This window comes from Monodelphis domestica, chromosome 2 (genome assembly GCF_027887165.1).
Source record: "Monodelphis domestica isolate mMonDom1 chromosome 2, mMonDom1.pri, whole genome shotgun sequence".
In the NCBI taxonomy this organism is placed as follows: Eukaryota; Metazoa; Chordata; class Mammalia; order Didelphimorphia; family Didelphidae; genus Monodelphis; species Monodelphis domestica.
The window spans coordinates 139,343,341-139,369,056 of NC_077228.1; the positions used below are offsets into that span (position 1 = coordinate 139,343,341).

At 33.6% G+C, this 25,716-nt stretch overlaps 1 protein-coding gene across 7 annotated transcripts in view; it reads left to right on the top strand.

Moving 5' to 3' along the window:
- AHCTF1 (AT-hook containing transcription factor 1) overlaps positions 1 to 25,716 on the top strand; it is a 110,543-nt gene that overhangs the window by 34,215 nt on the left and 50,612 nt on the right. For all 7 annotated transcript variants that reach the window (XR_008916235.1, XM_056816047.1, XM_056816046.1 and 4 more), the window contains 12 exons: positions 1,550 to 1,666; positions 5,664 to 5,748; positions 6,941 to 7,091; positions 8,199 to 8,331; positions 8,437 to 8,618; positions 9,904 to 9,965; positions 13,442 to 13,570; positions 15,380 to 15,470; positions 18,387 to 18,476; positions 20,660 to 20,800; positions 22,441 to 22,545; positions 23,749 to 23,842. Coding sequence is in view for 6 of the 7 variants with exons in the window: in XM_056816047.1 (XP_056672025.1) it covers positions 1,550 to 1,666; positions 5,664 to 5,748; positions 6,941 to 7,091; positions 8,199 to 8,331; positions 8,437 to 8,618; positions 9,904 to 9,965; positions 13,442 to 13,570; positions 15,380 to 15,470; positions 18,387 to 18,476; positions 20,660 to 20,800; positions 22,441 to 22,545; positions 23,749 to 23,842 (1,380 nt within the window). In the remaining variant the exon portion in view is untranslated. The remainder of the gene's footprint in view (positions 1 to 1,549; positions 1,667 to 5,663; positions 5,749 to 6,940; positions 7,092 to 8,198; positions 8,332 to 8,436; positions 8,619 to 9,903; positions 9,966 to 13,441; positions 13,571 to 15,379; positions 15,471 to 18,386; positions 18,477 to 20,659; positions 20,801 to 22,440; positions 22,546 to 23,748; positions 23,843 to 25,716) is intronic.

Consider the following 25,716-nt stretch of genomic DNA (forward strand, 5'->3'; position numbering starts at 1 on the left):
TAAATGTCTGTGTGCTGCCTTAAGCTCAGAGTATAATGTAAGTAGAATGTAAGCTTCCCAAGGGCTGGGACTGTCTTATTTGTATCCCCAGTGCCTTGTAGTTAATACTTGTTTTAATTAAATTTTACTAACAGCGTTATGCTTGGTTAATGGTGTAAAGATTTGTGTTATCACAAATCCTTTTCTAGGCTTTGTGGTAGTAGATAATTCAACTTTTAATGTACTATTCATAGCACATTTTATCTTTAACGATATAAATTCATTATTTGAATACTGAGACTAACTTTACTTGGTACTTAACTACAATAATCCAGAATGAGCACTTACTAAAATTGGTGAGAGTGGTTTTGTTTAATAAATGTTTAGAGGCAGAGGGCCAATCTTGGTATCAGGAAGACCTGGGTTCAAATACCACCTCTGACTCATGCTACCTCTGTGACTTTGAGCAACTTATAACTTCTCAGAGGTTCCAGGTAACTCTTCAGTAGATCAAGAGATGCTTATCTTTATTAATAGAGCAGTTGCCTGCTACAGTGAAATCATAAGTAAGTCTTGACTCTTCCTGATTCTCTCAAATTTCAGAACTTATGGCTTTCCATAAAATTAGAGAGGTTTTATGTCCAGTGACTAAATGTAACTGATTTATAAGACTTTTTAAAAAGGTTACATGAGTATATTAAGTTATCATATGTTGTGAACCTCTATTTACATTCTTTCAACTGCCAACCTTTATTAATTTTCTGTACATCTTAATGAAAATATGGGTGTAATTTCTGAGTATAAGGCTATCTATAATGCTATATATAAAATCTATATGTATATTGTATATTAATAACTGATTCACAGTACTTTAAGTCATCGCTATATCTCTAAGTATATTTTAAATTAGTGAATGATGAATTTCATGCTGAGTGTAGTTTTAGTGTTAGTATTTTTAAAAATAAATATATGAAATTCCTAATCAGAAAAGTAAATCCTCAGTCAACTTTATCTCAGATGAGAATTTTATTTGCATGCAGGGTCAGGATTTTTTTAAAGTACTATTTTGACCCGAAAAAGTAATTTTATGTGTGTTTTTTTTTATATTAGTATTGCTTGATTCTTTAGAATCAGCCATTTTACCAGCTAAAAGTTATCGTGACATTTAATTTACCCTTGAGGAGGGAGTTGGATTACAAATATTATTTGAAATATAGGGGAAATTCTTGAAACTTAATGAGTTGTACCATGAGCACTTAGACATTTCAGTACTTATCCTTTTATGGTATTAAATTTTAATATTTTTGTTCTTTTAGTTGATGTTTATTTATAAAATCCCTCAATAATTTCTCATAGATAGGTATTGAAATAGAAAGGGCTTGTTATGTTGAAACAATCCATGCTTACCATATTGAGGATTGATCTATGGTCTAAGAAATTAGGATCATGAAATAATACATGACATGACTATATATTTTCTCAGATAAGTTTAAAGAAATTGGGGAAGTTTTTTAACAAGGTTATGATTTAATATATGTAAAATTTATTAATATTCTATCTTCCTTCATAGGTATTATGCCCAGTTAGAGGGAGGAAGAGTACCTGTCTATGCTGTTACTTTCCAAGAACCTGAAAATGATCCTCGAAATTGCTGCTACTTATGGGCTGTTCAGTCTACACAAGATTGGTAAGTAAAGTATATGTTAGCTTCTAAAATACAAAAATGAAACATTTACTAATGAAAATCATTGCTTCTCAATATTCTCATTGTTTTTTCTGAAATTCAATTAATGAACATTCCTATAGAAGATAGGCTAAGTTAACTTTCTGTAACATAAAAGGGCAAATATTTTTAAAATATGCATTTCTGGCCTATGCTTATCACAGTTGTAAAGTGTTTTACAGTTCCAAAAATATTTTTCTCACAGGAACCCCCTGAGATGCAAGTATTATGGGTATTATCAGCAGTCAGTACGCTTTTATTAATTTTCTACTTTATGCTATAGGCGCTGTGCTTCTGGAGATACAAAGAAAAAAGAAGCTTTTCTCAAGGAATTCATTGTTTAACATAAACAAAATATCGAATTAATTGGTGATAAGCTCAGAGTAAAGGCATTAACATTAAGGAGGACTAGGAAAGTCTTTGAAGAAAATAGGACTAAGAGAAGCTGGGGTGGGGGGCTGAGAATTTCCGGCATGGAGGATGGACAATAAATTTGTTCAGAGTCCTTTCAAGGCAATCTCCAAGGGAAGTCACTAGCTTTATTGACAAGAGTTTCATGCTAAAGATGGTATTTTAGCTGAGAGTTGAAAGAAGAAATCTGGAAAACCAATAAGCAGTGATGAAGAAGAGAATTCCAATTATAGAAAAAAGCCATAGTCATAGTGTCTTTGGCAATGAAAATAGAAGAAGCCTAAGATTACTGTGTTGTATAGTGTGGGGCAGGAAGAAGTGGGTGGGAATAGGATGACTGGAAAGATAGGAAGAGGTCAGGTTATTAAAGGCTTTTAAAAAAGCAACAGGGTTTTATATTTAAAGGATTGGAAAAAGGGAAAAAAGAACGATTTATTTAGTGCCTGTTATATGTCATGATGTCTTTTTATCTTCATGACAACCCATAGAGGTAGATGCTATTATTAAATCTACTTTCCAGTTGAGGAAACTCAGGCAAACAGTTTAGGTGGTTTATTCCAGATGTTGTGGCTAATAACAGTAAGCCCAGGGGCAGTTGGGTGGGTCAGTGGCCTTAGACATTTCTGAGCTGTGTGATCATGGACATGTAATTATTGATGATTTGGAGCAATTTTTCACATGATAGTTGATAACAGGGAGCAAGTGGTACAGTGGATAAAGTTCTGAATTCGAGTTCCAATTCAGCCTCTGATACTTACTAGTTGTGTGACCTTGGGCAAGTCACTTAATTTCTATGTTTTCACATCCTCATCTGTAAAATAGGGAGAATAATATTACCTACCAGCCAAGAGTTAATGTGTAATTTAATTAGCATTTTTTTAAATAGCTGGTCATAAACAAGAAGATCTTTAATCCCTTTCCTATTGTCTTTTTTTTTCCTAAAAGACAAAATATCTCTTTTCTAATTTGAAAATCATGGCACTAAAGGGATATGGAAAATAATAATTTTGCTGGTATCAGCCTGAACTTGTAAAAAAATATTGAATAATTTACATATTTGATTCAGACTATTCCATTGTTAGATTATATACCCCCTCCCAAAGAACTTAATAGGAAAAAGGCCATGTTTTCATAATATTTATAAATAGGTTAAGATGCAAGATTGCAGCTCAGAAGAACGAATAGTTAAAGATACAAATATTGGCATCTATTGCACAGAGCTAGTCATTGAAATCTTGGGAGTGGAGGAAATTATCAAAATACAATGTGGAGAGACAAGAGATGAAATACAAAGATAAGCTCCTTGGGAAATCCCCACATTAAGAAGTTAAGTTGATGATAAACTGGTAAAGAAGGCAGAAGCAGAACTAAGCCAGCAGAATGTATTATGTTTAAAGACTGATAAAGCTGATAAAGGTGAGAATAGTTCCTTCAATACACTTTGTAGGGATTTCAGGGAACCTTCTTTACTATTCTACTGAAACTCCCTTAGAACTCTGATAAGGCTTCCAGTGAATAAATCCAAAGGCCTTATTTTCAATCTTCTTGCTTCTTGGAATCTCTTCTAATAGTCATCAGTGACTCTTTCTGTCCTATTAGAGTCTCTTCACTTTATAGTCATAACACATTCTACCAGCTTAGTTCCTCTGTCATCTTTGTCAGTTTCTTCCTAGCTTTTTTTTTCCTCCTAGTTTTGAGGGCCATCTACTTCTGTTCTCTTAATTTTCTTTAAAATTTTATTTCCCTTTGAATTTTGGTCACTTACTCAATGTGGACTTTATTGATACTGGTCCAAGTATCATCTAAGCTTAATTTCTTCCACACTCTTTCAGCTTTTTCAGCAATTTATTCAAATTAAGAGAATCTTTCTACAGTAGTTTGTAATTCATTTTCTCTAACACTGAACTCTTTAATAATTTGGTATTTTATCTATTTTCTTTTCGTGATCTATTTTTCTGTTTTTCACTATCCTGTCATTGTTGCCCTTCTCTTTCTATTGTATATTAATTTTGAGGTGTGATGTCTAGAACTTTACTTAATATTTGGGCATGAATTCGTTATAGTTTTATGTATGATTAAAGAGAACTGGTTTTTTTTTCTGACATTCTTCTTGATAGCCAGCGTTTAGCTTTTAGAATCCTTGGACCATAAGTTATATGTAAATGCTTTTAGATTTGTAGTTGATAGGAGTTGGGGTCAATCTTCACTCTGCTTCTTGCTACTTCTTTGAACTTAACATATTATAGCTTTGTGCTTTTAAAAAATGTTCATTTATCTGCAAAAGTGACTGGGCTAGACTAAGTTGAATACTTTGATCCTTTTGTGGTTTAAATCTTTATCCTGAATTCTCAGAATATTTTATAGTGACTGCCCTCCTCTCCTCTTTTTTTGGAGATAACCAATCATTTAAAGTCCTTTGTTTTATAAATACATTTCTTTGTCCATATCTATCCCTTTTCTGGAGTGTAGTTAAGGGATATTTTGGTTTAAGTTTGAAGAATTATGATGGTATTTCCACTAATGTTGCTTACTACAGTTTTTAGAACGTTGGTGGATCTATATCATGACACGGTGTTTGTTCTCAAAATATGTGGTTGTGGATTCATCTTCTTTCCCATTGGAATGCAATTTGTGACTTTAAAAAATATTAAGATGCCTATACTTTGATTCATGCCAATAAAATGTTTTGCTTGTTGAATAAGATGCCTTACAAGTACCATTTCTACCCTAATTCAATTCTGGTGAATTTTCTTGGGAAAGAATTGTTTTCTTTCCCTTGGTTAGATGATCATATGGAATTTTTTGCCCTCTAAAAGTGGGCTATGTGCCACTTTTTATGTACAATCAAAATTATATGTGTCCTGCTTATTTTTAGTTATAAAATATATTTTTATATTCAGTATAATAGTAGTGAGTTTTAATTTATCATTTAAAAGTAACTAAAAAGACTCAATAACTGGCCACGTTTGTAACATGTTGTTGGGAATGACTACTTTCTGTAAGGAATTTGGTATTTTACAGGGAATTTTAGAGGTCTCTGGCTGTCAGTGAATGAATACATGAAAGAAAAGACTTTTGTATAGCTATTATCACTTTTTATAGCTATTATCACTTTTTTGTGTCCTTGAAGTAATTTATTTATAAAACTTCAGTTATCTTTTGTGTTTAAAAAAACCTTTCATAACAAAATAACCTCTTTAGGATAAGAATTTTAATTTATAACTAGTTTTGTTTTTATATTTTTGTTTTTATTTGTAGAGCAAATTTTATAACTTTTTCATTTATTCTATGAAATGAACTTGAATGAAACTATGTGTATTTATTTTCTTGTATTATGTTAACTAAATATCATTAATTACATTTGAATATACTGTCATGTTTTCAAAATGCAACAAATCAAGCTTTTTATAACCTAATATTAGGTTTTGTCAGTTCATCATATACACAAAGATAAATGAGGTTATTTGTGAAATTTTTATCAACAATAGAAGTGTTTAGTATATAAAACTTAAATGTAAGGTTCTCATAGCTAATTTTTATGTGGTTTCAGTGAAGGAGACCTTTTGAGTTTGCACTTGCTTCAGCTGGCCTTTGGTGATAGAAAGTGTTTGGCATCAGGACAAATCCTATATGAGGTAAAAAAAAATGACAGCACATTATCAATTTATTTGAAGTATTCTAAATGTTTTGACTTTTTCATTGAAAAACTGATGTCATGTAAAATACATGTCAGATCTGTATACTTATATAGATATAAGAACACTAGAGTGGGAGTCATGAGACCTAGGCTCCAATCTTGTTCAACTACAAACTGGGTATACATGCCTTGGGCAAGTAATTTAAGTTGTGTAGGTATCATTTGCCTACATCAGCAGTCAGGTAGCTAGGTCCTTATTTTAAAAAATTTGAAAAGAAAAAATTTAGTTCCTGCTTAGCTCTAAGAGACTTTTGTATCTATATTTCTCAATGCGAAGTACATTATTGATTTTTTTTTTTCAAGTTTTAGTTTAATGGATTGTTTAACAGGTATGGCACTGACCTTTTTTGCTGGATGATTTATTTCTGAAAATGAGAATAGTGCTATTTGTCTGTCTTATTTTATCTACCTCTTTGTAAAAGGTCAACAAGGTTATTCCATAATTCTGCCTGGGGGGGCTTGTTCTAGAACAGTTTTTTAGCCATATGTCAATTGTATTCTTCCTCTACTCCTCAGTTCAGTGGGGATCTCTGAGAGGAACTTTAAGTTACTCTAAATCTAGGCCCTAACTGCCACAAATAAATATCTAATTCTAGGGAGTGTGTTATCCTAAGAAATGAAGGTATTTGTTTCTTCCATCATCCAGATTTTGGCTAGATTGGAGGATTCCATAATAATTATTTAGACTTTGGAGACCCCTACTTTAAACTTGTATTTTAGCAGTTCAGGTTTAAGGAAGCCAGTAAGTTTTGTGAACTTCATATGACCTATCTCTTTAAACTCCCCAAACAGGTGTATCTTTGACTTTAATAATAATTATGACTTAATATAAACTTTTATTTAAATCTAGTATACTTATATTCTGCTTTTTTAACAAGTTTTTTTTCCCAGTGGCAATGTTTTTATTCACTTTGTCAAAAAAATTCTTTTTCATTTCTTGAGTTTGTAGAAAAATGTTCCTATTGTTTATATATATTCATATATATAACTATTTTTGTAATGAGGCATTTTTTTCTAGCAATATTTCTTATTTTATAATTTAGATGGTATTCCCAAGAGTATTAGCTGTAGGATGACTTTGCTTGTGATTTTGAAAACCAACTAAAATTTTATGTGCATATGTGTTTCAGGGGTTAGAATACTGTGAAGAGAGATATAGCTTAGACCTCACAGGGGGTATATCTCCTTTGAGAGGTCAGACTAGCAATACCAAACTCTTGGGATGCCAGAGCATAGAGAAATTTCGAAGCCATGTCGACAGGGAGGAAAGCATGAATGAAGGTTTGTAAAATGTCATTATAGTAAGTATGTATTTTGTTTGAAATTTATGACTGAAAGATAAATTATAGAAATTCTCCTGAAAATTAAACATTATGAGGATTAATTATAGGATCAGACCACTTGGTCTGTCAATCTTCTTTAACCCACAAGCCATATAAGAGAAATTTTCTCCATGGGATTTTATTTAACTTAAAGCCATTGCAGATCTTTGTCTTTTTAAGTTTAAATGATTTGCTGAGAACTGTGTGCCCAAAGTTGGAATTGAACTAGGTCTCCATGACTCCCGCCATTTCTCCACTATACCACACTACGTACGTCTCTGTGTGTGTGTGTGTGTGTGTGTGTGTGTGTGTGTGTGTGTGTGTAGAGAGAGAGAGAGAGAGAGAGAGAGAGAGAGAGAGAGAGAGAGAGAGAGAGGAGAGAGAATTGGAACCATTTATGAGGTGTCTTCAGTAATCACCCCATAGTTGGGAGAATAACCTAGTTGGCTATGGCCTCTTACTCTTACTTGCTCTTTTGGCTTGATAGTGATCTTTTTGTTGATACTTCCCATTAAGCTTCCTTCTGGTCCTGTATTTTCTTCAGCTGTCTTATTGATAATTTCTGGTTTTCCCTAGCTTTTACCTTATAATTAATACTTGTAAATCAAAATTATCCACCCCTTAAATCAGTGCTCCTTGCTCATTCCTATTAATAATGGCATCTTTTTTCTAGTCTACCAAAATATAAACTTTGAGGTAGTAGTAGGAGCTTAGATTTAAGAGTATAAAGCGTCATCTAGCCCAGTGTCTGCATTTTATAAAATAAGGAGATGACTCCAGAGGGTTTGGTAACTTAGCCTAAAGTTAAATAGGTAGTATTTATTAGAGCTTGAATTTAATGAAGAAATGATTTTATCTTAAGCAACAAAGGACCAATGAAGCTTTTGGAGCATAAGTGTGATCAGACCTAGGCTTATGGGAAGCTATTGTGGGAGCAATGTAGACAGAGGATTGGGGTGGGGGGGAAATCGTTGCTAATACCTTAAGTTAAACCTTGATCAATAAGCGTTTTAACACTACTTTATTCGGTGTCTATATGTGGTGTTCTTTTCTCTCCTCTTCCCAGTTCTGTCTCCTGACACCAGTGTTTCAGTCTTTAGCTGGCAGGTGAATACATATGGCCAAGGAAAGCCATCCACATATTTGGGTCTTTTTGATATAAATCGTTGGTATCATGCACAAATGCCAGATTCTTTAAGGTAAGACTACTTTTGAAGTGATTTTAAAGTTTTCCTTGATTTTGTCTTCTGATTATGAGGCAGTAAATTACTACTTTTGCCTTCTCCTTTCTTACTATTTTTAAGGCCAGGAGAATTTCTTCACAATTGCTCTTATTTTGCACTGTGGTCCTTGGATTCAGTAGTGAGTAAGACTTCTCCAAATTGCATTTTGGATATCTCAGTACATGAAAGAAGTTTGAATCGAGGTGTTCCTCCTTCATACCCACCACCTGAGCAGTTTTTTAATCCTAGTACTTACAATTTTGGTATGTATTTTGTTAACAACTATGCTTACTGGAAAATTCAATTCTGAGTTAAATGTATAAAGTATGCCTTGGTTTATCAAAGAAAAGTTTTCCTGAAAAAATTTCCCTGTAAAATAAAAAATATAAGTTTACTTCTTTTCAATTGAATCATAACTTCCTTTGTCTTTATGAGTATTTCACAGATTTCATTTTTCATACCTCGCTGAATCACGATGAGAATCGGATAATTAAGGAACTAAATTAGTATCTAGTTGTGATGTGTACATTTTATATGGAATTGATGATTATTACTCTATCATCTTATAATTATAGGGGGAAGTATTTCAGATAATTTACTTCATATAGAATAATGGATTTACAACTATAGAAGAGATCTTAGCAGCTGTCTTACTCTCAACACTTAAGTGCCCATCATGGTTGAGTGACTTGTTTAAATTCACATGTATAATCTCAGATTAGTATGCTCTTTTTTTCTTTTTCTTTTCTCAAAACCCTTACCTTCCATTTTGGTATTGATACTGAGTATTGGTTCCAAGGCAGAAGAGCAGTTTGGCCTAAGCCAGTGATGGTGAGCCTATGGTGTGAGTGCCAAAGATGGCATGCAGCATGCTCTCTGTGGGTACCCAGCCACCCTTCCTCCCCACCCCCAGAATTCATTACTAGAAAGGCAGAGGGATTTGGGTGAAGCTGCTGCCTCACCTCCTTGTCTCTACCCAACAGCCCAATGGAAGCACACAGATGGTAAGGTTGGGGGCTCACAGGAAGAAGAGCTGGAAGAGAATAAAGAGCTCAGGCCAATCCCCTCCCCTCTCTACAATTGCTGAGAATGTTCCTCATTTCACCCACCCCTCTGCCCAGCAGCCCAATAGGAGCAGTTTCTCCCTCCCCTATATGGGGTAAGAGGGGGTGGGATGTACCCAGCATGTGGTAGGGGTCAGGGGTGGTATGGGCACTCAGTCTTGGTGGGGGGAAGGGTCGTGGCACTTGAGAGGGGCTGGCACTCCATCTCTAAAAGGTTCACCATTACTGGCCCAGGCATTTGGGGTTAAGTGTCTTTCTCAGATTCACATAGCCAGGCCAGATTTTAAATCCAGAAACTTCTGTCTATAGGAATCCTCAAATCCACTGAGCCACCTAGCTACTGTGTTTCTCCCCCCTCTTAAAATGTATATAAATCAGTTTTTTTATCTTTATTTAGATAATTTGGTAATAAGTTTTCTAAAAAGTTAAGTTTTATTATTAAATTTCATTAAACCTTTAAAATGGATTTTTGTTGTTTTTTTAGATGCTACTTGTTTGTTAAACTCGGGAATTATTCACCTGACTTGCACTGGCTTTCAGAAGGAGGTAGGTAAATATTCAGCGCAAAATATGGAGAAATGAACTTAACATTTCTCACTCAGTTATAGTTATATAGTTATTCTTAGTTACATAGATGATTGTGCTGATTGTTTTTTAAATTGTACACATTTATAGAGAGATAAAATTTACAAAGAACAACCCCATGAGACAGGCTATGTGAATATTATTGTTTGTATGAAAGGGAGGGCCAAGAGACTTGTCTATAAGTAATAGAGCTAGTAATTAGAGAATCAATATTTGTAGTTATCTCTTCAGATGCAATCTACTCTTGATTATGCCACAGTTATCCTTAAATAGAAACTACACTCATAAATTGAAACTATACTTTTTATCTACTTGCTTAATATAAAATTTTATTAATTTCTTTTACATATCTCTCCTCATCAATGGATGAAAAAGAAAGGCTTTAGAAAGGTAGTTCAGGAAACTAACTAATCTGATTATATGTGTAATGTTCCACATAACCCTTACCTTTGTCCAGAAGGAACACACATTTTTTTATATCTTTTTATAAGGCATGTTTGGTCATTAAAATTATCTTCCATTCACTGTCATTTTGTTTTATTTTTAACATTTATATGGTTGTAGTAATATACATATTTTTCTCAGGTCCATTTACTTTGCTGTGCATCAGTTCATGAAGGCTTCCCACAATTCTCAAAATTCTTCATATTATATATCATATTCACTTTAGTGTTCAGTAATGTTCCATTATGGTCTCCTATGTGATTCATTGGATAGAACACTGGATCTGAAGTTAGGAGAGCTTATTTTCCTGATTTCAAATCTGTCCTCAGATGCAATCTTCCTTTGTGATGCTGGGGAAAGCACTTAACCAGGTTTGACTCAGTTTCCTCATCACTAAAATGAGCTAGAGAAGGGACTAGAACTAGAAGGTACTAGAGAAGGTACTAGAAGATACTAGAGAACCACTCTAGTATCTTTGCTAAGAAAATACCAAATGTGTTTGTGAAGCATGCGACAATATTAAATAACTGAACCATAACAATATTTCATTACAGTTACGAGTACTACAGTTTGTTTATCCATTCCCCAGCTGATGGATTTTGGTCTCCAATTTGTTACCTTTTCTTGCCAAAAGAAAAGTGCTGCTATGACTATGTGTTGAATATATTACCAAAAAGTAATTCAATGGAAGAAATAGCCCAGTTTAAGGAGGAAGAAATCCCTATTTGACTGTATCTTTTAGACAAATCAGAAAGCATCCTGTTAGAAAATTAGTTACAGACCAGAATCTTCCAGCATATGCCACAGTAAACTCAATGAATATGTGACTTGAATATTTAAGGTCATGTCAACTTAAAAAAAGAGAGATCTATATTGTTATCTTTCATTACAATGGCTGGAGGGGGGATTTTTTTTAATTCTTACCTTCTACAATTCTTAAAAGAGTAGTAAGAGCTCATGACTAGCCCAAGGTCACAAAGCTAGCAAGTGTCTGAGTTGAGAGCTGAAGTCAGGTCTTCCCAATGTTTGTCCATTGTGCTACCTCACTGCCCCATGAGAGGAAGATTTTTTTTTTTTTAACATTTTATTTGGTCATTTTCGAGCATTATTCATTGGAGACAAAGATCATTCCCAATCTCTCCCCCCCTCCCCCCCATCCCATAGGCAACGCGCGATTCCACTGGGTATCACAAGTGTTCTTGATTCGAACCCATTTCCATGCTGTTGGTATGAGAGGAAGATTCTTAACCAAATAGATTTGGAACAATTAGAAGCTGAAAGGCAGCTCAAAAGTCATCTAGTTAAGAGATGGAAATAAAGGTGATCATAAAAGATCATTCTTTTTTTTTAAGTTCATTTAATTAATTAATTTAGAATGTTTCCAATGATTACATAATTAATATTCTTCCCCTCTCCTCTCTCCCCTACTCCCAGAGCCAATGAGCAATTCCACTGGGTTTTACGTGTCATTGATCAAGACCTATTTCCATTTTAATATTTGTACTAGAGGGATTGTTTAGAGTCTACATCCCCAATCATATGCCCATCGAACCATGTGATCAAGGAAATGTCTTCTATGTTTCTGCTCCCACAGTTCTTTCTCTGGATGTGGATAGTGGTCTTTCTCTTAAGCCCCTCAGAATTGTCCTGGATCATTGCAGTAAAGAAGTCTTATTACATTCGATTGTGCCACAGTGTATCTGTCTCTGTGTACATCCATATCCAAAGAAAGATAATTCGTAATTAAGCGAAATTAAATTCAGGAACAAAATCTTAGCAACTAGTATAAGAGAATTTGCTGTTTAGTGGGAAGGGAGAATCTACAGGTGTTTTTGATAAATTGACATAGAAGATATATAAGTAACTGATTTAAATGTTTAAGACTTAAGATCCATTCCTCAATGCTTAAGTGGTCTAATGAATGTAAACAAATACTTTTCAAGAAAAGAATTGAAAATTGCTTATTTTTAATCATATAACTGGCTAAAACTGATAGAGAATATAGGGATCCTCAGTGCTCGTTGTTTGGTGACTGAAAATTCAGAAAATTTTGTATCCTTGAAGAAAGTTCCTCTTTACAAGTTATCTCCGATAGGTATGCAAAAATCACACAAGATTCTTAACAGGCTGCAATATATTAAAAATAAGTGTTCAGGATTGTACACAGAGACTAATACACTGTGGTATAATCGAACGTAATGGACTTCTCCATTAGTGGCGGTGTAATGTCCCTGAACAATTTGCAGGGATCTAGGAGAAAAAAACACTATTCATAAGCAAAGGATAAACTATGGGAGTGGAAACACCGAGGAAAAGCAACTGCCTGAATACAGCGGTTGAGGGGACATGACAGAGGAGAGACTCTAAATGAACACTCTAATGCAAATATTATCAACAAAGCAATGGGTTCAAATCAAGAAAACATGTAATGCCCAGTGGATTTACGCGTCGGCTATGGGGGGTGGGGGGGAAGAAAAGAAAATGATCTATGTCTTTAATGAATAATGCTTGGAAATGATCAAATAAAATATATTTTAAAAAAAAGAATGAGAAAAAAGTTCAACATCAACAATCAACAATGTCTGACAATATATATATATAGTATTCTACCTCAAAAAAAAAAAAATAAGTGTCCAGGAAGAGCACTACAAGACATATCTGCAGAAAGTGTATGGCTAGAAAAAAATTGATTGGTCATACACTATTAATGAAATGTCAAGGGAACATAAAATTAATAGGCTCACTGAGGTAATTAATTAATGAATGCCTTAACTGAGAAAGACAAATGGATTCTCCTCTGCATCATTGAATTCTCTCATTAGTGAGAACATCTGGAGAATTATATTCAAAATGATAAACAAATTAATTTTAGCTCATTTGAGTAATTATGATAGTGGTTAATTTGCCATCTTTTGGATTACTTAAAATGATTGTTAACCAAGTTACTTAAAGTGAATAATTATTTAAGAACCTATTAAAAATCACTATTTCAGACCTTGACCTTTTTAAAGAAATCAGGACCTTCTTTGAATGAAGCCATTCCTGATAATTATAATAGATGTCTTGTGGCTGGCCTCCTTTCTCCAAGACTTATTGATGTACAACCTTCCAGCTTAAGTCAGGTGAGGTTATTAAAATGTCTGTATTCTTTTATCTTTTGTTTCTCTTTTTTTGCATCTAACAGCTTCTCATGCAGTAAAAGGTATGACTTGCTATTTCCCAAAACATTTTTGGAAAAAGCACTTTCTGGTTTGAATTATCTAATATATTTATAATTAAGTAGATAGAATATAAATAAAATTTTTAAATGTTTTCGGTTCAGTATAAAATATTTAAGTATTCTCTTTGCAGTGAGTATGACATTTCTTAATGGGAATTAATTTAATGAGCAGCAGAATGTGGGAAATTATAATTTACTCTTAGGAAAGAGCTGGTAGTCTAGTGTTCAAGTCTAAATCAGGAAGACCTGGTTTCACATCCCAATTCTAACCTAGGGTTTGTGCCTGGCAACTTGTTAAAAATCTCAGTAGCATAGGCAACCAAAAGAAGCAAAACAGTTGCCAAATTGCACCAATAGAATGTATTTTCTCATTGGATTCTCCCTATACCTTTTCCATCAAAGATCCAACCTGTCTCCCCCACCTTAAAATCAGTCAAGCCAGGAATGTGTTGGGCACTGAAATAAATTCCTGCTCTCCAGGAGTACTGCCTGCTTTTTTTGGTGTTCTATCCCCTATGCTACCTAGTTGCTCCCATCCTCTGACTTTTTTCAGAGGGACCCTCTGCTCCTGCTTGCTGCCTCTGGATAGAAAACTTTTGCTTTGCTTGAGAAGGGGTTCTTTTCCTAGGATATCAACTTTTCTATTTTGTTTGTTATTTTAGTTACCTTATCAAATTCCCTCAAATTCCCTCCCTTTCCCTCACAGCAAGCTCTTTTATCCTAGTTTTAAAGATTTTGTTTGTGCAAAAGAAGTATTATTAATACTAAGTATTTTACTTTAAAGAAAATCTTAAATTGTTTAGGAGTCTCAATTTTGTTCTTTCCTGCTACTATAGTATTTTTAATTCATGTCATTTTTCACATGACGATTTATGTCTAAAAGGTATTCTAGTGCTCAGTTCTGAGATCCCATTTGTGTTCATTTTGTAGTTGGACTTTTAGAAAACTATTTCGTATAAAAATAATAATAGAGATACTTGACTGAAAGATTAAAATGGAAACATCTTAAAAAGATAATAGCTTAGAGTTAAAGTCAGGTTAATTAATATTATGTTTTGAAAAATTTGTGACAGACATAAAATGATACCAGATATACAACTCTCAGCTGTTTAATTCCTAGTCATAAGTTACTAAATATCCAATACTCAAATAGTGACCATTAGAACAATTCTGTGGAACATGATATTTGAAGTTCCTTTATATCTTCTATTTAATTTTTTTTTCTTTTTTAAACCTTACCTTCCACCCTAGAATCAATACTATTTATTCCAAAGCAGAAGAGTGATAAAGGCTAGGCAATAGGAGTTAAGTGACTTGTCCAGGGTTACACAGCTAGGAAGTATCTGAGGCTTGAAACTAGGACCCTCTGTCTCTAGGCCTGGCTCTCAGTCCACTGTACTACCCAGTTGTCTCCTCTTCTATTTACTTTTAAAAAGTGGTAGGGACAAGACTTGGAAGAAAACATGTTTGGTCCCGTAATTTATTCTGGGCCTTAAGGGATGAGTGATTTAGGGCTAGAAGAAATCTAGAAATCTGTAAATCCATCTAGAACTTGGGTGTTCCTTATCTATTGTCAATGTTTAGTGAGTTTTGATGGACTTAATACCATTGATAAGCAAATTACCCTAAATTGTTGAATTTAAAACTGGGCATTTTAACCTTTCTCATTAATTTCAACATCCTCTCTTTTTTTTTAAAAAAATTATTTTAGGAAGAACAGTTAGAAGCTATATTGTCTGCAGCAGTTCAGACAAGTTCCTTAGGACTCCTAACTGGATGCATTAAAAGATGGACAACAGAAGGTAAAGCTTTTTACTCCAGGAAATTAATGTTCTCTTTGTATTTTATTTTACTTTATTTTTGCCTTGCAGTTTTTTATTTTAAATTTATTTATATAATTAATTAATTTAGAATATTTTCCCATGGTCACATGATTTATGTTCTTTCCCTCCTCACTCCCAGAGCCAATGAGTAGTTTCATTGGGTTTTAAACATGTCATTGTTCAAAATCTATTTCCATATTATTACTGTTTGTAATAATAGAGCAATCATTTAAAGTGAACATCCCCAATCATATCACCATCAAACCACGTGATCAATCATATGTTTTTCTTCTGCATTTCTGCTCCCACAGTTCTTTCTCTGGATGTGGATAGCATCTTTCTCATAAGTCCCTCAGAATTGTCCTGGACCATTACATTGCTGCTAGTAGAGTAGTCTGTTATATTCAATTGTTCCACAGTGTATCAGTCTCTGTGTACAATGTTCTCCTGGTTCTACTTCTTTCACTCCACATCAATTCCTGGAGGTCTTTCCAGTTTACATGGAATTCCTCCAGTTCATTATTCCTTTGAGCAGAATAGTATTCCATCACCAACAGATACCACAATTTGTTCAGCCATTCCCCAGTTGAAGGGCATTCCCTCATTTTCCAGTTTTTTGCCACCACAAAGAGCGCAGCTATAAATATTTTTGTAAAAGTCTTTTTCCTTATTATCTCTTATTATATTATATCTTATTATCTGGTATAAACCCAGCAGTGCTATGGCTGGATCAAAGGGCACAGTCTTTTAAAGACCTTTAGGCATCGTTCCAAATTGCCTTCCAGAATGGTTGAATCAATTCACAACCCCACCAGCAATGCATTAGTATGCCAATTTTGCCACATCCCCTCCAACATTTATTATTTTCTTTTGCCGTCATATTGGCCAATTTGCTAGTTGTGAGATGGTACCTCAGAGTTGTTTTGATTTGCATTTATATCTAAGTATGAGAGATTTAGGGCGCTTCTTGTGCTTATTTAGAGTTCTGGTTTCTTTATTTGAAAACTACCTATTCATGTCCCTTGCTCATTTATCAACTGGGGAATGTCTTGATTTTTTGTACAATTGATTTAGCTCCTTGTAGATTTGAGAAATTAGACCTTTGTCAGAGGTTTATATTATAAAGATTTTTTCCCCAATTTGTCGCTTCCCTTCTAATTTTGGTTGCATTTGGTTTTGTTTGTACAAACTCTTTAAATTTAGTGTAATCAAAATTATTCACTTTACATTTTGTAATATTCTCTCTCTTGCTTGGTCTGAAAATCTTTCCTTTCCCATAAATCTGACAGGTCTACTATTCTATGTTCATCTAATTTACTTATTAGTTTCCTTCTTTATATTTAAGTCATTTGCCTTCATATAGGATGAGAGATGTTAATATAAACCTAGTCTCCCATATTGTTTTCCAATTTTCCTAGCAGTTTTTGTCCCAAAAGCTGAGATTTGGGGGTTTATTGTACACTATCTTGCTGAGGTTTTTTACCCCAAGTCTATTCCATTGATCCTTCTGTCTCTTAGCCAGCACCATATTGTTTTGATGACCACTGTTTTATAGTACAGTTCAAGATCTGGTACTGCTAGACCTCCATCCTTCACATTTTTTTCATTAGTTCCTTTGATATTCTCAGTGTTTTGTTCTTCCAGTTGAACTTTGATGTTTTTTCTAATTCAATAAAAAAGTTTTTTGGTATGGCACTAAATAAGTAAATTAATTTGAGTAGGATTGTCGTTTTTATTATATTTAGGGTTAGGGTTAACCCTTCCTGCTCATGAGCAATTATTATTTTTCTAATTATTTAGATCTAGTTTTAATTGTGTGGAAAAGTGTTTTGTAGTTGTGTTCATATAATTCCTGTGTTTGTCTTGGCAAATAGATTCCTAAATATTTTATATTGTCTAGGATGATTTTATTTATTTTTTATGCCCCTACCTTCCATCTTAGATTCAATAGTGTATATTGGTTCCAAGGCAGAAGAGCAGTAAGGGCTAGACAATGGGGGTTAAGTAAGTTGCCCAGGGTCACACAGCGAGGAAGTGTCTGAGGTGAGATTTGAACCCAGAACCTCCTAACTCTAGGTCTGACTCAATCCACTGGGCCACCCAGTTGCTCTCTGTCTAGGGTGATTTTAAATGGAATTTCTCTTTCTAACTCTTGCTTCTGAGTTGTGTTGGAAATCTATAGAAATGCTAATGATTTATGTGGGTTTATAATCTGCAACTTTGCTAAAGTAGTTTTTCTACTAGCTTTTTAGTTAATTCTCTAGAATTCTTTAAGTAGACCATCATATCATCTGCAAAGAGTAATAGTTGGGGGACAGCTGGGTAGCTCAGTGGATTGAAAGCCGGGACTAGAGATGGGAGGTCCTAAGTCCAAATTTGGCTTCAGACACTTCTCAGCTTGTGTGACCCTTGGCAAGTCACTTAACCACCATTGCCTAGCCCTTATATTGGTTCCAAGATGGAAGGGAAGGGGATTAAAAAAAAAAAGTGATAGTTGTTTCCTCGTTGCCTGTTAATCCCTCCAATTTCTTTTTCTTCTCTAATTGCTACTGATAGTTTCTAGTACAATGTTAAATAATAGAGATGATAATGGGCCATCCGTGCTTCACTCCTGATCTTATTGACATGGCTTCTAACTTATCCCCATTGCAGATGATGTTTGCTGATGGTTTTAAGTATACTGTTTATTATTTTAAGAAAGGCCTATCTATTCCTATACTTTCTAGTGTTTTCAATAGGAACAGAGTATTGTATTGTCAAAGGCTTTTTCTGCATCTATTGAGATAATCATGTGATTACTGTTGGTTTGGTTGTTGATATGGTCAATTATATTTGTATTTTTGAAGAAATATATTAATAGTTTCCCCCCCTCCCCCCCCCTTTTTTTTAAATAAGAGCAACCGAGTTCTGCTGCTAATTTGCGCTTCGTTCTTGAGTGGACATGGAATAAAGTGGTTTTTACAAAAGAAGAATTTGATCGAATATGTAAGTATTCTCAAGCCTGGAATTGGCGTAGAATTTAGATTCTGGTTTGAAAATACAATTCGTATGTTGCACATTTAGCTTTTAAATGCAAGTTTTAATAACATTTGATTTTGTTAGTAAAATAATGTAAGCACATAGTCCATTTTTTATCATTGCCTTTATAATCCCTGTGCATTGCAGAGTAGTAGAGAATAGAGTACATAGAGGGTAGTAAGGTAGGGGTTCTAGGAGGGACCTAAGAGGTCATCTAATTTACGTCCCTTAGGAAATGTTTAAATTACTAAAGAAGTTATTTTAATCATCATTTACCTATAAAAATATGTTAAATAGTTTAAGGAGTTCCCTTATTTTGTGAAAATGTGGTTAAGGGGTCAGCTGGGTAGCTCAGTAGATTGAGAGAACCAGGCCTAGAGACGGGAGGTTCAAGGTTCAAATCTGGCCTCAGACACTTCCAGCTGTGTGACCCTGGACAAGTCACTTGACGCCCATTGCCTAGCCCTTACTACTCTTCTGCCTTGGAGCCAATACACAGTGTTGACTCTAAGATGGAAGGTGAGGGTTTTTATTAAAATAAACAAACAAACAAAAAAAACTTGCTTAAAATAATTCCATTGTCTATAGTTCCTGAAACTAGTTTCCAAGAATGCATTTTATTAACCATGGCTTATGTTAAAACTGTTTAACTTATATTTATTTCCAAAAGGAATAACTGGCAATTTTTACACAGTTGTGTTCATATTACTTTGTCTCTATAACTTAAGAGTAGTAAAATAAAATATTGTAGTGAAAAGGACTTGAACTCAGAAGAGCTTCTTGGTCAGAATCTGGGTAATGTTATTTGCTAGCCATGTAACCTTGGGCAAGTCACTTAATCCAGATTTCTTTACATGAAGATAATATTAATAATATTCTTTCCATAGTTTTTTCAGGTGCTTTTTGTTTTGATGAGGGAGGAATGCAGTTTGTGAAATAAAAGAGCTATACTGAGTAGTAACATTTAAATTATCTAAACACTTGTGCATTAACAATTAATATTCCATGTTTTTTAGTTTTTATTTAATTCATCCATTATCTTAGAATGGTATTAAGTAAGACCAGATTATTTTAGAATAGCAATAAAATGTAATAAATTGAGAAGCATCTATTTTTAAAAATCTACATTTGTTACCCAAAAAGAAGCACCACTTCTTAGAATGCCTTTAGTTCAAGATTTTGCCTACTGATATGAATTCCCAAACCCAAAAGTCTTCTCTGGGAGGGGAGTTCTCTGGATTTTTCTTCCCTCTCTCTGATACTACACTCACATGTCGAAGGACTCAGTATAACCTAAATAGAATTCTAGGTCAACATTGGTGAATATTTTCAAGTTCTCGGGCCTACACTGCAATTTCAAGCTGCCTGTGAGATCTACTCATTACCCCAAAGAGCAGAGGGAGGAAGTCCTCATTTGGGGGACTGGACAGAGGGGAAGCGGGGCAGTTCCCTGAGTGCTGGTTCTGAACACATGCCAGTCCTTTGCCAACACTGGTCTAGGTCATTGCAACCATTTATGGTTACAACTTGGATAATGCTTAGCACTTCTCAAATTGGAATAGGAAAGAGCTAGGTGCCTAGAGAATTAGTTTTAACACCTGGATGTGGAATCAGTTTGTGAATTCCAAGTTAAATCTATTAGCTGTCCATTCTGTTCTTTCCCATCCCTCCATTAACAAATTTGGCAGTGCTGGATTGAGAACATTGTCCTGTTACAGAAATATTGATGGCTTCAGAAAAAAAGAATTAAAATAGTGATGTCATTAAAACTAGATAGAATAGCTATTTTATAACAGCAGAGTGGTGGGTTTAGACTACCTGACTTGGAGTCAGAAAGACCTGCATCTCAGATACTCCTTAAAGGCTGTGTGACTTAGACAAATCACCTAAACTCTGGAGCCTGGGTTTCCTCATTGGTAAAATGAAAAGGTGAACTGAATGACCTCAGAGATCTCATCCAGCTCTTATATCCATGGTCCTTTTTATCTAGTAGCACTAGATTTAAGAGGTCACATTTTACAATTGTGATTTTTTTTCATTCATCATCAAAATTGATGCCAAATCGCCTTTGTGATACTTAAATTTGCCAACTTTATTGATTCATACTAATGCCAGTTTTGTTATTTTTACCCTCAATTTTACCTCAATAGGTGCTTCATTATTTGATGGTTCTTGTCATTTCATTGATCCACAAACTATCCAGTCTCTTCAGCACTGTCAGTTGCTTTTTAGCAACCTTAGCACAGTCTTAAACTGCTTTTTATCAGAGGCTCAAGAGCTCACCGAGAGAGGTTTGTTCACTTTTTCTTCTGAAAAGTTTTTTAACTGTAATATCTTGACTTGCAAAAGATCTTATTTTCTTTCTTAATATTAAGGACTGCAGTCTACTTATAAGGGAAGATAAAAACCTCTAGCATGTAATTTTTTTTTCTAAACATTTTTTGCTTACTACAACACTATTGTTGGCTATGGTAAAATCATAATACATTACAGCATAATTGATCCTACACATTTCATTTTAAGCATATTGCACACAAAAATGTCCCTTTGATTAACTGGTTTAAATGAGTATTTAAAAGAGTATAATAAAAGGTTGATGTCTTTAGATATCCTCAGTTAAAGGCAACTTTAAGAGTTTTATTCATGTTGACTTCTATTAGAATATGATTGAATTGTTAAAGGAGAAAGTGACATTGGAAGACTTCTAAATTAGTAAGTTTAGTTAGGATTTTTTTTAAGACTGTTTTCATTTTTATTAATATGTAGATGTATTTAGAAGTTAACCTTGTTTCTAATACATAATAAAAATAGCTATAAATAACAAGGCTACAAACAGTCTGACTTTATAGCTAGTACATTAAAAAAAAAAACAAAAGCCTCATCATAGCTTGGAATTGATCTTCCATTCTTAAAAGGCTATTCTCAGAGATATTATTATTGCCTCTAGGAGGTCCTAACACACTAGAAACCGTCAGGTGTTATGCTATCTATTTAAAAAGTGGTTTACTTAAATTTGGAGTGATTTAACCCACAAGTTGACTGTGGGGTCATAAATTTTTCAGCCACAGTACTTTTCAAAGACCATCTCATAAGATATGTTAGTTTTTGTGACAGTGAAAGGAATCGAGTTCCCCACATAGCCTAAATATCCAGATGTACCTCTTTCCCTTTCTCATACCTTTTTTACCCAATCTATTTTTATTGATGCCTTTCATTTCTCCCTGTATCACTCCTTCCTCCCCCTCCCACAGTCATCTCTTCTAATAACAAATAAACTTAAAGAAAAATAAAAGAAAGAAGAGGAAGAGAAGTTGTTTGGCAAAATTGAACAACCCCTAGAAAAAAGTCTTGAGAATATTTATAGTATTCCATTTAGGTTAAACTTAGTTGCTCTGAAAAAGCAGTGAAATATGAGGTCTTTTTCTTATCTTTTTAGTTGTGTTTATTTCTTATATTTCTGCAATATATGCTTTTGAATTTTTGGAGAAGATCATTTTCCCATTTGTACTGCTAGCTATATATAGTCTTGATACTTTTTTCCTTGACTGTTTACTTCACATGGAGTCATGTAAAAAGGCTTTCCATGTTTTGGTGTATACATCATATTCATCTTTTCTCTCAGCATGAACATCTATTTAGAGGAGTTGCTTTTTGTAGGAGTTAATTGATTTCCCATGTCCTAGATATTAAATGATGTTTTATTATTAAAGTGTTTGTCTATGACTGGCTTCACTGATTTAGGACTTTTGTCTTTCTTTTTTTTTAACGTATTTTATCTTTATCACATTCCTGGTAAAATATATGTTGCTGAAATTGTTTTGTTTTGTTTCCAAAAGGGTTTAACCAGTTAATGTGTATTTGAGAAATTTAGCATGACCAATTATATTAACCACTAAATAAGTATTTCATTCAAATGAACCTATCTTTACAGGTCTGGTGGATTTAACCAATAAGCAGATGGTTACTAACCTTATCTCTCAATATGCACAAGTGGTTCTTTGGTTTTCTCGTTCTGGTCTCCTACCAGAAGGTTTAGGTAAGATATTTTTTGGATAGTTATTTATTTATTATCAATAAATTTATGAATGTTTTAGGTAATTCATGCAGCATGTAATATATTAACTTGAACTATTTGTTTAAATAATATGTTCTTACAGAGAAAAAGTGGATTTTGAAAATTAATACCAAGTGAATTGTCTTTTAGGAAATAATACAGGATAGTGTAAAGTGTCCTAGTTCAAATCTTGGCTCTGATAATTGCTTGGTGTGTTACTCCTAGACAAGTCACTTAACATCTTTGAATGTTTCCTTAGTTGTTAAATATGTAAAAATACATGTACTGGCTCCCTCAAGGTTGGTATGGGAAAAACCTCTTTTTTAAAGGTTGAAGTACCAATATCATCATTATAATAATTTAGGGTAAATAATGTAGGCTCTTTTAAAAGATTTTAACCTGTTTATCTCTTCATTAAGAGTTCCTATATACAGTCACTAGTATTGGCAAATCTGTAAACTCTCTGCCACATACTAGCCAGGTGATCTTGGGTGAATCACTGAACCTTTCTTGGACTAAGTTTTTTTTTTTTAATCTACAAAATGAGGGGTTGAACTTAGGTGATGAAATCTATATACCTATGATTGAATGCCTTTATGGTTTATTATTCAAGGTTGTTAACCTTTTTACTTAAAAGTAAAATGAAAATATTCTCTGCAAGATAGATACTAATGTAGAGCTATGCTATTAGCGTTTTCTTAACAGGTTTTTCAAGTGCTGTTGACAAGTTTCCCAGTTTTCCATTACATTGTACTTACTAATCCTTTTCTCCCCACCCCCACCCCTGTCAACCTTCCCCATATTCTAATAACATGTAAATTTGTATTCATATTGCTAAATGCTTTTATTGCTAAATATATTCATAATTAGTAGTTTCCGCCATTTGTTTCAAATCTTAAATTATGCAAATTGAAATATTAATGGGTTATGGAACCATTTTAAAGAATACCAGATTTATAGTGTTTAAAATAAGTTATTCTATAAGTTTTCATGATAGATTTAATTTCTTTAGATATTTACATTGAAAAGTAATTACTGTATTCCCTTTTTCCTTAAAATGATCTATGAAATGCATGAGGTAAAACTTTTAGTAAAAATGTTAGATGAATGTTGTAGAAAATACCTATCGTTTGAATTTTGTAGAAACATTAACTTTTTTTAAAACTATTTTTAAAAAATATGTAGATGATCCTATGCAGTTGTCAAGATTATGGTACAACTACCCTGTAATTCAGAGCTACTACACTAGTCGTCGACAGAAGCTTCAGCGTCTTGCAAGGTACTTTGCAATCAGGAAAATTTTCTTTCTTTAAAAACAAAAAATCTTCCATCCTAAAATTAATACTGTATTATTATTTCTAAGGCTAAAGAATGGTAAGGACTAGGCAGTGGTGGCTAAGTGATTTGCCCAGGGTCATATAGATAGAAAATGTCTGAGGTCATATTTGAATCTCAGTCCTCCCATCTCTAGGCCTGGTTCTCATTCCATTGTGCCACTTAGCTGCCCCCATGATTCAGGAAATACTGATAAATACTACTGTTTAAACATGTTTCTGGGGAAAGATTTTTATTTTACTGCCAGTACTAATAGTTATGGAGTTAGAATCTTTAAATTCCAGCTCTTTTTTTGTTTTATAGAGTAAATAATTTGCTGAAGGCTATACATCTTAATGGTGTGTTCCCTTTCCTTTGCCTGCCAACTACTATTTCCTTTTGCCCCATTTTTCCAGTTTCCAGTTTTCTCCCTTCCAAACTTGTTTTATTTTGTTGGTGGCTGGGAGTGGGAGAGGGCGAGGGAGAGAGACCATATACATGTGTATGTATGTGCCTATATGTCTATATTAGCTTATATTCTTATTGCATATATTTTAATTTATATTTCTTACGTAGGAATTATTTCATTTATTGTATTTATATCTCTGGTGCCTAGCACAGTACCTGCCACAAAGTATGTGCTGAAATGACAAGACAAGAAGGGATAGAATCCGGTCTTCTGTCCTGAACCATAGCTCAATCCTCTTTCTATTATATAAATAGCATTAAATTTTAATTATTAAATAATTTTTATTTTAGTTTATTAAATTGTTATTTTATATTATTATTAAAATCTTAAATAATCAATATTAAATTAAATTATTAAATAATTTAAATATAATATTATCTATGCAATAGAAAGAGGATTGGGCTTTGGTCTATTGGGCTAATATGGTCAGAATTCCCATTTTAGAATGTGACTGTATCTAATATTTCATTCTACAAAGACCAGAAGAATTTGATTACTATGATGAATAATTTGTGGGTTTTGTTTACAAGATGTATGATTTTAAGTGAAGTCCTTTTTAGCCTACTTTAGCAGCTACCATATCAAAAAAGAAGAGGAAATGAAGGATAAAAACTTAAAAAAAAACACATACTAGCATTTTAAAATGGAAAATTTTTGAAACTACTTTAAAAATTAGTAATGTTCATCTATTAAATTTAACCAAGTAGGGGGCATCTAGATGGCTCAGTAGATTGAGAGCAGACCTGAAGAGGGGAGGTCCTGGGTTCAAATATGATCTCGGATACTTCCTAGTCTTTGTCACCTTGGGCAAGTCACTTAACCCTCATTGCTTATCTCCCTTGCTGCTCTTCTGCCTTGGAACCTATATATGTTATTGATTCTAAGGTGGAAGGTAAGAGTTTGTTGTTGTTGTTTTAATTTATTTAACCGGGTAGTAACAAAATTATCTAGTGTTTCCCTATCCCAGAAATGAGCTTCCAAACAAGTAAAAAATCCCAGATCAGATGGATTTGAAAGCAAATTTTATCAAACAATAAAAGAAAGTTAATATTACATTAACTGAAAAAAAAATAGAAGAGATCCTACCAAATTCTTCCTACAGCACAAATATGATCTTGATACGAAAGATGGAATGGCTGGACAAATTGTGGTGTATGATGGTGATGGAATACTATATTGTGCTGGAAGAAATGATGAACAGTATTTTTTCAGAAAGAACTGGAAAGAATTTTTTGAACTCATTCAGAGTGAAATAAGCAGAACAAGGAGAACATTATACACAGTAACTGAAATATTGTGGAATGATCAAATGTGACAGACTTTGCTACTAACAGCAATATAGTGATCCAAGACAATTCTGAGGGACTCAT